The sequence below is a fragment of the Hirundo rustica genome, chromosome 2 (genome assembly GCF_015227805.2).
Source record: "Hirundo rustica isolate bHirRus1 chromosome 2, bHirRus1.pri.v3, whole genome shotgun sequence".
Classification (NCBI taxonomy): Eukaryota; Metazoa; Chordata; class Aves; order Passeriformes; family Hirundinidae; genus Hirundo; species Hirundo rustica.
This window is the reverse complement of record NC_053451.1, coordinates 68,051,493-68,064,382: the sequence shown is the minus strand read 5'-3', so window position 1 is coordinate 68,064,382 and position 12,890 is coordinate 68,051,493. Positions and strand designations below refer to the sequence as shown.

Sequence of the window (12,890 nt, the reverse complement as noted above, 5' to 3'; positions counted from 1 at the left end):
AGCATACTTTAGTCTCGGGAACATTTAATTGGTTCAACAGTGTTTTCTAGTGCCTCAGGTTTTCAAATGTGCAAATATATTTATGACATTGACATAATTATCAATTCCTAAGTTATTCTTCTCTGTCAATCCATTAGTAATAGTAGCGGAGAACACATTCTTTTTGCCTGTTAATACAGGTAGGGTTCATATATCAAATTATGAAGTTAATATCTGTCCTTGAAAGTCTCCTGACTATTACTTCTCTGCTTCTTAATGCAGTACCACGCTGCTGTTGTAGGTCCCTGTGCTGATGGTCATGTCTATCTAATGAGGTTTGAATGTGTTTAATGTGAGCCTCAGAGTACGCAACTATGTAAAATTAATCCTCTCAAAAGTTTATATTCAGTTGGTTATCTCCGAACATCATGTCCATTGGAAGATTGTTTTGACAGATTAGTTAATAAATTGCAAAATGAAGAGGGCTTCTACCTTCTTTAATATTGCCTTTGCCTCCCAGCTGCTTTTTTACAAGCAAGCAGTCTCAAAGTTGAGCATCAAGAATAATTGCAAACCCCTGCCCTGGTGCACTGTGGCAAAGGGTAAGTAGGTATAGTTTTTAACAATCCTCACTGCTCTTAAAGAGGCTGACAAATTGATGGGACTTGAAACAATACATTACAAATTTCAGAATGCTGTTTAGGAGAGGGCAGCAGCATTAAGTTAAAGCTAAGGGCAAAAGTAGGGCAATTCCCCTGCTCCCTGATGGAATAGTAACGTTTCCATGAGAGTCTTCTGGAGGAATGATTAGTGGCCAGTCATAGGAGAGAGAAGCTTTTAGTGTCCTGTATGATAAGCAGGCTCCTGAATAATTAACCAGTGACTCTGACAAATACACTCCTATTTTTTGAATCCTGTTATTTCTAATGCCAAACACAGTTAGTTGCCCGTTTGCTTACAGACGTGTAGCCCATGAGCTACAAGTTTACGATATAAGTAACTACCTGGGCATCATACCCCCTGTTATCCATGTGACCTCTTGTCTGCATAGTTTGAATAACGTTAAGGAACGACCCCCCCCCAAACACAGCAGTAATTTTTTGAAGCATATCTAGCCACACAGATTCAAGTCCCACAGAGAACCATGCCCCCTGTCTTTTGACCAGAGTGCTCTGATAGTTCTTTGTTACCCAGTAGCTTCTCTCTGCCAACCTGGATGGTCTCAGCCTGTAGCAGCAGCGCTGATGGCAGAGCACATCAGTGCACACCTCTTGCTTGAGCCTCGAGAGTATAAACTAGCAGATGGTGTTGGCTAAGAAAAGAGGGGACATTAACTACATCAGAATCACTCATTAAAAGATGCTGTTGCATGAAAATGGTTTTGAATAGCTCAAACATGGAAATTCCATTCATAAAAGCATTATTTCTTTGTGTTCCAGAAACAGGTTGGAAATAAATTGATATGATTAGACCAGATGTAGTTTGTTTGGTTTTTTTTAAGAGATGAGTAAATTAAAATAAAAAAAGGTGCTGATGGAGGTGGGTTGACTTTTATGTGCAGAATGCTTATTAGGACTATAAACAAGGTCAGTTATTTTCAAGAATAGATTGAGTCACTGGCACTTTTTAATAGTCCAGATTAACAAAAATACCTATTTCATGTCTTTGGGGACATTGTGTATTTCTCCAGATTTTCAGTGAAGGATGATTGTGTCTCAGTAAAATTTTCCTGCAGCTTCTACCATAATTATATCTTCTCAAGCCTAAGTGACTTTCACTTTGCTGTTTCAGAGTCTAAGTATCTAATATTTATGTGTTGCATCTTTCACTGTGCATTCCAAGAATTCCCACACACGGTGGTATAAAGCAAAAATATCCATGCCTTGCAAAAAGTGATCCATGGGAACATTTAGGCCTTGTGAAATAATTTGGATGTGATCAAGCAGAAGTGAATTTTTTTGCAGCTGGTTCTGCAGTTTCATGTAAAGGAATCTGCAACCGTGGTGTTAATGCCTTCTTTGAACAACACGAATCCTGTTTCAGCAAACATCACCCTTCTGTCTGTGGGACCGATCATCTTTAAATGTCCATCTCTCTATTGCATAGATAAGTTCCTTTCCTTTAAGCCCTTCCTTCTAGATCCCCTGCCGAGAACATGGGATCATATCTATAATTTCTAATAAAGTACCTTACTTCAGGTTGTTTCCCAGCTTGTAAACAACCTTTGTCTGTGACCTTGCAGTCATGCTGCTGCCTTGTGAGCTGCAGTTCCTGGTTGAACACAATCAGCCAGTGTTACAGCTGGGCTGGCACAAAAATGCCAGTTATCACACAGAACTACATTATTCTGCTGATTTCACATGCTTAAATACTTACAAGTGGTGATTCTTTCCAAGGTGATTTCTAAAGGCACAGGGCTTTCAGGTGTTCTTGGCCAGCTCTGGTTGACTTCAGGGACTTGGCTTGTGTATGAATATTCCTGAAATTGGCTGCAAGCCCAATATTTGACTGGGAAGGTTCATCTGAAGAGCACTATGGTCAGGTCTTGCTTCCAGATTAAAGCTTTTTGGATTTTTAACAGGCACGTGTTCTTTCGTTTATTCATTAGCTGGTTTGAAATGTGCTTTAATAGAAAAGTGTGTAAGATGTCACCTATCCTCTTCCAGCAGGCATGCTTCACTATGAAGCAGCAACTTCAAATAATTGTAGGACATTCTATGAATAAGCTGTTACTTGTTTCCTCACAAACTTAGGAACTAAAGAACCTGCTATTGGGTCTTTTCTTCCATATACTTCTTATGGTAGATTACAGTTTTATTTGACCTTCTGATAACTTTGAGGTGTTTTTGAAAAAGCAGTTTTATTAGAAAAGTGGCAGAGATATTAAGAGTGAGTCCGAACTGAAGAATTTGCACAAGGCATTTCCATATGCCTTGAAAAGAGTTGCTTGTGGTGATTTTATTTTTTAACAGAATCCAAAACCCAAGCAAAAGTGTATTTCTTCCTTAGCAGTGGCTGAACTATGTTGTGTTTTCTGTTGTATTTTAAGCACTGTAGTTTCCCTCCAGATGGACTGACAGACCAACAAGAGGAACTAGAGAGCAACTCTAGCCTTTGGGGGTAGGGGTGGCTTTAAAAATAGAGATTTCTTTTTAAGGTCATCTTCAAGAAGGATGGAAGATGTTGATGCAGTTAGCTGATCCTTTGCTCATGGTCTCATATTGTTACTTCTGAACAAACACCAGGAGACAGAGCATCTTCATGGCTTGGCATTTTTAGGGTTATGAAGAGGTGAGCCTCAGCAGGGCTGTTGGTCCTCCCTTGCACCTTCCATGGACTAAGTGTTGCGTGCAGTCTGGAGAGCTGGTGAAACCCATAGGTGTGCAGCCCAGTGCTAAGCCTGCTTCTGCAAGAAGAGAGCCCTAAGGAGATGTTTTTCAGGTCAGAGTGAAAAAACTAGGAGGGAATTGCACATCTTAGCCATAAGCATCTAGAGCCAGGTGTGTGGTCGATGTTCCCCTGATATTATGGAAATGGTAGATGAAAATCTAGCTGTTTCTGTAAATTCAGAGATGTTCAGAAATACTAGAGTTTATTAATTCCCTGCATGGTTCAGTCACAGTAATTTCATTTTCAAGAGAAAGGCCTTCCAATAGCATTAGAAGTAATTTCACAGCTTAAATGAATTCAGTCACGCCTCTGTAGTAAAGAGTGCATTACCCTTTTTATTACCATCTGTGAAAAATGCTTTCAGCTGCATTTGAATTTGAGACACGATGGTTAGACTGGGCTGTGCATAGTTGAAAGTGACTGATCTCAATTTTGAGAAGGTATTTCATGATAAATGCATCTGTTTATCAGATAGAGTTTCAGAAGGGAAATGATTACTCATTTACTGAATTTAAAGGATAGGCTTTATAGCCTAAATTTTAGTAACTGCTCTGAATATACAGCAACTACTTTTTAGAGTGTTAGCATATATTAAGGGCAGATATGACTCTCTTTGAGAGGAAAAGTCTGTCACCTCTTAAAAATTCACCATTTATCTTAAATGTAAATGTGAAATTCACTGATACTCTTTGAAGCACATATTGAGTATTTAGAAAAGAATTTTGGGCATTTCTTCAGATTTCCTTGAGTTTTCATTGATTAACACCTAGATTACCTGTAAAGAGAGGTCAGTCTGTCCACACACACTTCCATTTCCCTTTGAAATTTGTAGCTCTGTCTGTTGGTAATGGCTGCTTGGTCTGTTAATTTTTTTTTTTTATGGAGTAGAGAAACTGCTGCAGTTTTTAATCACTTTTAGGTATTTCTGAATTTGAAACAATCAGCTTGGACAGACTGCATTTGAGACAAGCAGATTTGGTGCCCTGCATCCATTCAGTATTACAAACTTGTTTAATAGGTTTAAAATAAACAGAATGGGTTTTTTTAGTGTGAGCTGACGTGAAGATCAAAATTCTTTGCCAGCTGTGGGCAGAGACAAATGGGCGTAACAGGGACAGAGGTCTCTTAAAATACATAACACTTTAAAGAGTCAACATATGCTGGATGGACCATATGCTTTATTTAACAATTATACTTCACCAAAAGAGCCAATTCTACTTGATCTTGGTTGTCAGCTGTTTTTATCAAATGGAGTTTATTATGTGAATGTACAGGTCCAGCTAAATTGCATTTCAAAAGAATTCTGAGAATCAACCCAACTAGATGTGAACATAAAAAAATTCAGAAAGAAGCTGAAATACAACTCTCTTGCAGAGGGAGGATCATGGTGTCTGGCTTCTTTTTGACATAGTCCTGCAAAGAGTGACTGCTATATAAAAAACCCACTGCTATAAAAAACCACCACAACAGAACACAAACTTGATGGAGGATAGTCATTCAGCTTTCTGAACTTTTCAGGGAGGTTGGAACTGGTGCTGTGGAGCACTGTATCCTCACCTTTTGAGTAAGACAGTGACTGGGAATAAAAGTACATGTATGTACACACATCCCAACTGTGGTATTTAAGGGGAGAAGAAATTCTATTCATTAAGACTCTTTCCCAGATTTCTTTTCAAGACTGTCAATGAGGCAGTGAGGTTCAGAAAGCTTTGAAATAAACGGAGTGATGGGAGCACTTGGGTGTTCAGCGATTATTTACTAGCATATTGTTTCAATTAGGATTGCAACAGGAAGGAAATTTCCATGGGAGGTTGCCTCACAGACCCATCAGAATACCAGTCTATTTTAGTTGTTCTGTGCAAGCTTTATATAGCTCTTAACACCAGTTCAGCAAAATTGCTCTGTTTTGCACGAGTAAGCTGCACAAATTGCACTGTTCTAGTTTTCAGATCAAAGGTTGGTAACAGATTTGTCTTCACAAGGTGAAATCCATTGGGATTGTTTCTTGGTGTCAGAAAATAAACTAGATTCTTAGTTGGTACTTGTAGTATGAGGGAGACCAGGAGTGGTTTTCAGCTCAAGATTCTGCTTTACTCTGTCCATGACATAAGGTCCAGGTTCACAGTGCCTCCTACATACTGTTTTCCATTGGACAGAGAGCCCGGAGAACAGGAGCAGAGTCATGCTGCGCCCCAGAAGACACTTCAGTCTGAAGAGCAAGCCTACCTTACTGTTCAGAGGGCACAATGGAATGGCCTCACCACTGTCATACAGAGTTGATGGCATGTGTTACAGAAGAGGGTCGGAATCTGCCTCTGGAAACCAGGCATACCAAACACATCCCTTTTCCGCAGAAACTGGATCTGCTTTCTTACAGGAAATGTTTATTTTTATGCTGCTTTCTGCCTTTTTGAAAGCAGATGTTTGACTGCTTGCTGATCCCTGATATGGAAAGATCCAAGCTACATCCTAGATCTGTTGATCAGCTGGAGCTGAGGCTAGTCCCCAAAGCACTGTCCTGAGCAGTGAATCAGAACAAGTCAGTTCCTGACATCCAGGCCATCCCTCAGATGATACAATATATTAAAAACTTAAAAGTTACTTATATTCTCACTTTACAGTGGCTCAAGGTCAACCATGTAGAACCTTCTAGTATAGGATTAGTATTGGTTCCTAATCTACATCCAGTCCTTTAAGCCTTTATTGGAAACACCAGAAGAGTTCTGAGAAACATAACCTTCAGTCACCATGGACAAGTATTGTGTTTTGCAAGAGCTATTTTTAATGTATTAAAGATTGACATTGATGTATAAAGTTAATCAGGAATAAACATCCTGTGTTGATAAGGTGAAAATCATTCTCCATTTGTTTATACCCCTATTTTTAAGAAAACCCAAATTAGATCTAAATCTTGTTTTTTTTTTATAGCCAGACATTGGCGCATGGAGTAGTCAGTCTTTTAACTTTATAACTTTTCCTTACTAAATATTTTATTTACAGTGACTGACCTTTTTTCCTCTGAATTTTCATCTTCATTATTAAATAGAAAAGGTAAATCTGTTCCTTCACTTTTCTACTGTTGCACATTTAAATAGAGGTAGAAAAGAACCTAAAATCTAAGGAAGCACTGACTGTAGTAATTTTTTTTTTTTTTTTTTTTTTTACATCTAGCATGTGTATAGGCTGAGAAACAAAGTCATTATTCATTTTGGAATATTAATTTGTATTTTGTGGTTCCCAATATAAATTTGACTCAAAAAATACCATAAAAGCGCATAAACCAATAAGGAAATGATGAGCAGTGGGAGTTCCAGTGATGGATTCTGAAGGGTTTTCTTTAAGCACAACTTGAAAGCAAAGTCATAACATTTCCAAATACTTTTCAGCAATTTTTCAAGTGTTAAAGCACAGGTATTTCACATGGTTTGTGAACAAAACAAAAAGCTCCCATGTAATTGGGGAAAACACGGTGCGAGACTGCATGATGCTGCTGAACCTTTTTTTGGCTGCATTTCTCATCCGTCAGAAGCCGTGGTTATTTCTGGAGCTTGCTTAAGCTCTCAGCAATTATGCTTTATGATGAGCTACTACAAGTTCTCATGTAGTCCAAATAAGCTTTTAACTCTCATGGGTGGGATAGGAGATCGTAAGTTGCACTCAAGAGGTTTCTTGGAAGAGGAAATCTCCTTGGCAGCCATTAGAGAGGCTTTAGCATTGGCCCAGAATGGTCACATCCAGCCTCCCTTGAATGCCATAAAGTTTTTATTGCTTCTGGACACACAGTCTGGCTACTTCCAGGGCCACCTTTTCCCTACCCCTTTAGGGATAAAATAACAGAACAAGAGCTAGTTTGCAGAAGCAAATGAGAATAGTAGGTAACTTGGAAGCTATGGCCTTGGGGATATTTTCCTTGTCTTGTCCTGGCAGGAGAAGAGCAAACCACAGCAAGCATGTGTTACCTTGCATCCTACTCCTACTTAGTTTCAAACCTTTTCCTGTCCAAAGCCATATGCTGCCTCTCCCTTGGAGGAGTGTGAAGTATTGGTAAGGATGTTAGGAGAGAACTGCCTTTAGAAAGGCACTGCATTATCTGGAGGAGGTTGTAAATGTGCCATCATTGGACTTCCCTTCAGGCTCTCTTCCAGTGCAAGGGCAGTCTGTAAATCTGTCCTGGTTCAGTTTCTGATATTTCTAACAGTCAGCAGACTGCTAGCCAGGGTGTTTCAGTTTGTGTGTAGTTTAAACAGTCACATTTTAATTGAAGGAGAAGGATGTCAGTTATTTAAAGCTTCCTCCAAAGATTTTCACAAATTAAATCTGCTACAGTGATGATGTTAATTGCACCAATAAAACATTTGCATCTCAGCAAAAGCTTGTGCTGGCTGTCTTGGATATATTTTTTGAATTGTTTGTCTCAGCTGCTTAACTTTAATTTCACTTGTTCAAGGGCTGTCAAAAGCCCAAACTGGCTGAAGATGCTGTATCGGCCAGATACATTGGGAAGCAGCTTAAATTTTTAAACCCCAAATCCTGTAAAATACAGATAAACAGGGAAGATGTTTCTGCTACAGTCATTCAGATGAAGTTATTTATACTTCATCTGCTTCTATATTTGTGTTGCAATTTAAGTTCCAGTAGCTTAGAAATATGAGTAAAAATATGATGCTTTTAAGCAATAACATTGTGCTGTTCTTTCCTGAAAAAAAAAATAGTATATTAGATAAAATACGTCATAAGTGACAGGAAGGATTAATTTTGACCGTAATCTTTGAAGTGATGTGGTTGGAAAAAAAACTTAGCAGATGTAGATATTTGCTGAAGAATCTGGATTTGCAGATTATTAAATGTGGTATGAATGAAAAATTAAGGCTACTTGAAAGCTTCCTACCTTCTATGCCTGCTACTGTGTGCTTAGACTCCATATTCTGAGAAGTTTTTCTCCTCCTAAATTAGAAAGTGCTAAAGAGTAACTCTCAGTTTTGTTAGCTAATTGTTCCTTAATGTTCAGCAGGATAGCTTAGTAGCAGCAATCTACAAAAGCATGCATTTTGCTAGTTCCCATTATAAAAAAACAGCCAAGAAAACATTTATTTGAGAAAGGAAGAAAACTATGTTTTTATTATTTCTGTTACGATGACTTTGTGGTGGTGATTTTTTTTTTCTTTTTTTCTTTTTTTTTTTTTTTTTTTTTTTTTCTTTTTCCTCCAGTATGTCTGTTGTAATGCTTTTGTTTTAAAATATACCTGGCTGTTTCTTTGGGGGGTGGAAGCACGTCTTGCAGAAAAGCTGGGCAAACAGCACCAGGAATGACAGCTAAAAGGAAAAGAGTTCAAAGGCTGTTCATATCTTAAGTTTGGATATCCATTGGTCAAGTTGCTATGGCTTTCCACAAGAAAGCTGCAGACTGAGAGAAATCCAGACTTCTGTTTACAAGAGATGCTGTCATTCCCTGAAGTTAACCAGGGTACTTATAGTTGGTTGTATTTCAATGTGTTGTTTCACAAGCATAATGTTCTGGATGGGATATCATCTTAAAACAGGTCCATAGTCTTTTTTTTTTTTTCTTGTTGTTGTTGTAGTTGTTGTAGCTACAGCAGTGCTTTATTTCACTGCAGGTTGAAAATCTTGTATCAGGTCTTGACAGGCAGATACAAAAAAAAAAATTAAAAATCAATGTAATTTAAATTAACTATGGGCTTCAACTCACGTTGCTGAGTATTTGAAAAGGCTGATTAGCATTTACTTTAGATAATGGAAACTTTGGCTAGGTTTTTCCTTGGAGCCAGTGACTGACAAAATCAACACCTTAATCAGCTGCCGTGTTCCTCATGCACAGTCAAAGCCCTTGCATGTTTTGTCATTAACCAGGAATGTTTACTTGTTCCTAACTGAAATGTTGGTTCAGGGCAGGTGTCCCGTGGACCTGTTCTGCCTCTCAGCAAGGTTAGCTGCATTCAGCTTGTAGGCTCTGCCCTCAGTTATCCTGATGAAACTCCAGACAAAATTTGCAGCTGCAGGAGAAAGGAGTGCAATTGAAGGCAAAAGTTTACTGTTGCACTCTCTTTGTCAGCAAAAAAAAATACAGCTTTCCCCCCCAAAACAACAGAACAGTAGTGCTTCATTTTTTACTATTAAGCTGAGTTACCAGAACGAACAGTGGAGCTAAGAAATGGTTGAATTATAAAAGGGAAGTTGTCATTGGAGTACCAGAAAGTAAACTGCCTGCTATTTTTTTGAAGCTACAAAAAAGCACCTGTCCTAAAACGCATGGAGATGACTTGTATCTGCTGCATTGGAGCGCCTGTTTTCCCATGCAAAATCTGTATTCTAGTCAGTTTTACTATTCCTTGTTTTCATCTACTTGCCTTTCTTTTTCTGTGTATGCTGTTACAAGAGTTGCGTGGTGTTGCCTTGAGAGTAAAACTATTTAAGGTGATGATGTCAGGATTGGCATGTGGATTGTAGTTAATATGTCATTTGGAATAGTTCCTTTGGAGTGAAATTTTAAAATGGTGTAGCTTTCAATAGGAAACTCTGATTAGAATAGCTACATTGTTGGGACATCTATTAGTTTGGGGTGGACTTTGTACTGGATAAAAGCTTGAATGGAGATGAGGAAGGAAGAGTGCAAAAATCATAGCCTATTTATCTTTCTACATTTACAAGTTGCTTAAATACTGAGATCTCTAGTGTATATAGTGTTTCTGTGTCTGGTAGAGCTGAGGTAACAGTGCTATGGAACTAGTACTTTGGAGATCTATGAAAATGAGGGAGATAAAGAAAAGGAAGCTTGCTTTCAGCATTGGGTCCTCTTCCCCAAACATTTAGGGGGCTCAGGTGGAGTCTAATTATGCTCTTCTTTTAGTTGTGGGAGAAGAAACCTGAAGCTGGAGAAAAAAAATTCACTGTATTACACAGACAGAGGCTTTACTGCATGACATTATGCATCAGGCTGTTACCTTCTTCTATACAAAAAGCCTTCACCTGCTACCTTCACATTATAGCTGGGATTTCATACTGAGAAGTAGTGGGAGATAATAGTGAAAATCCTATGACTGTGCACATATTTCACAAAACACTGCCATTTTGAAATTACATCTCCATCAGTCATACAAGGTGCATCTGTATACCAAAACACCATTTCAGTATTCAGATAGGAGCCGGTATTAGATGTCTTATGAGCCCACTCCCATTAGATTCAATGTGTTACAATGAGGTTCTCTCTTGGAGAAGAGACTGCTGAAACAGCAAATGTTAAATATACTGATACCAAGAAGAATAAGAAGGCATCACCAATTGTAATATTCTTGGAGGACAATGATGTCAGTGAACAGCTTGTGCCTTGCTGGATGTTTAAAGTGTTTCAAGTACAGTTTTGAGTGGCAGATTTAATCTAATTAGCATGGAGCTGATAGCATTAACACTTGCAGTTTCTCTTGCACAGCTGAACAGTTACGAGTCAGCACTGCATTGCAGAGGGAGTTGTGCAAATATAGATAAAGACATGAACTTGTCCTTGAAGGGCTTCCTATTTCAATTGACATATATCCTGATAAAGGTATCTGCTCTGGGAAGTGGTTCTTGTCTCCAGCACCAAACAGATGGGAGTCTTGTGTTTGAACTTGCCTAGGTAGGTCCCTCCAGAGGGTACTGGCTCTGTCCACGCTGGCCAGCATCTGCTTGGTCTCTTGTGGTCACAGGGCCTGCAAGGAAAGGTAGGCATTTTGCATGATTTGGGGAGCTGAAAACATGAGGTTGGAGTTGGCAGTTCCAGGAGTGACACAGTGGCATGGTGTTGAAGTGATTGTATCATGTCCTGGGAATCGGCTGAATCATGGAATCACTGAATATCCTGAGTTGGAAGGGATCCACAAGGACCATCAGTTCCACTTCCAGCCCTGAACACAATCACACCATGTGCCTGAGAGCATTTTTCCAACTCTTCTTGCACTCTGTCAGGCTTGGTCCTGTGACCATGTCCCTGTTCCAGTGCCCAACCACCTGCTGGGTGAAGAAACTTTTCCTTACACAAAGAGTAGTTGGAGGTACTGAGGCTTGAATGCAACACTTGGGTGTAAATGGTGGTATAAGGGGAGAAATGGTCAGATCTGATGCAGTCTGGCTGTTTTTCCTGCAAACAAGGGCTGCTAGGCTTCATCCTTAATGTTTGAGCAAGCCAAAGGGGCGAGATGGTGAAAGCCAACAGGGTACGTGGGAGTGAGTTTGTATGCACAGTGTGGGAGAGCAGGGATGAGACTTTGGGCTGAAATTGAAAGCAAGTGGCAGGCTGAAAGGCATCAAACATCATTTTCAAGGGATTTTTTGAGGGTCTTAAGAGCACTGGTTAAAATACTTGCTGGCAGCTTATCCACAGTAAACAAGAGAAAGCTGCTGAATGACTTGATAAACTGCTGAGGATCTGATTTTTTTAAAGGAAAGCAGGTGTGAGGAGACTTTTTTTGACTGACTGCTGCATTTCTCAAGAGGAGTTTACAGGCAGCTGTAGCCACTCAGACTGGTAGTATGAGAAGCAAATGACTGAACTGATCCTGGAAAAGCTTGTGGGTGCAGAGGGAGAGTTAGTTGTTGGGAAGCTGGTCACATCTAGCAGGAACTGTGTCTTCTTACCTTTGTAAATGAAGTAGTCTTAACTGATGAAGAGGCAGTTTCTCTAGGAAGAGGGAGCTCCTGCCGAGAACAACTGGGTTGAACCATCTTCTTCATTCTGATGAATGCAGCAGTTTTGGCATCCATTTTTATGGCTCATTTCCTTTCCATTTATGCATGAAGTAGGTCATTAAAATAATTGTTCTTTTTATTGGCGCAACATAGAATGTTTGTGAATCACTGTTTACCTTTAGCAGAATGCATCTTTAAGTAAATGAATTAGCTATTCCAAAAGAAAATTTATCTGTGTATTTATAAGAGTGTAAGTTATTTGTAATATTATGCAGGAGTATTTTAAAAATGCTGTAAATTCCTTGGATTATTATTTGTGCCACAAAAAGGGTTTGCCAATGCTTCTCTTAATGAATGATTGCTTATATGATAGTTGGATTTCACTGCCTTTGTATTTAATTAATAAGAAAAACCTAGAACTCCAAATTGCAGAACCAGAAGTATTTCCCTAATGTTTCCACAACAGGGTTGTCAAATTGCCTGCAGGTTAAGTGTCTTGATGAAAAACCCCCAAAGTAGTCTTTTCTTTCAGGATCTGTGAAATTTCTCATTGCAGTTTAATATCCCTAATGAAATCACTTCCATGCCAGACTGAAAAGAAGTGTCAGACTATAGAGACCCAGCCTGTGCTTGGGTATGATTATGGGATTTGGTTGCTGACAGTGCTGATGTTCTCTTGCTCTGTTATGGTTGCTGTGTGAGTAGGGAGTAAAGATTTTTTTTTTCTTTAATGCTAGTATCTGACTTTAAAAAATATCATTGTCCAACAGTAGCGAACGTAGCCGTGTGCTGTGGTTCTGCCAGGCACTTATATTCTGGGTTTTCTGATGTATTTTTCTCAT

The 12,890-nt window shown here is 39.1% G+C and overlaps 1 protein-coding gene across 5 annotated transcripts in view; it reads left to right on the top strand.

The window, feature by feature from the left end:
* TBC1D4 (TBC1 domain family member 4) overlaps positions 1–12,890 on the top strand; it is a 97,512-nt gene that overhangs the window by 13,458 nt on the left and 71,164 nt on the right. The window contains exon 1 of one of the 5 annotated variants that reach the window (XM_040054634.2): positions 11,921–12,158. The exons of 3 other annotated variants lie outside the window; for them this stretch is intronic. In XM_040054634.2, the coding sequence (XP_039910568.1) occupies positions 12,102–12,158 (57 nt within the window). In that variant the 5' untranslated portion in view covers positions 11,921–12,101. Of the gene's footprint in view, positions 1–11,920; positions 12,159–12,890 lie in introns of those variants that run through there. One more of the 5 variants, XM_058419197.1, reaches the window with a different exon arrangement.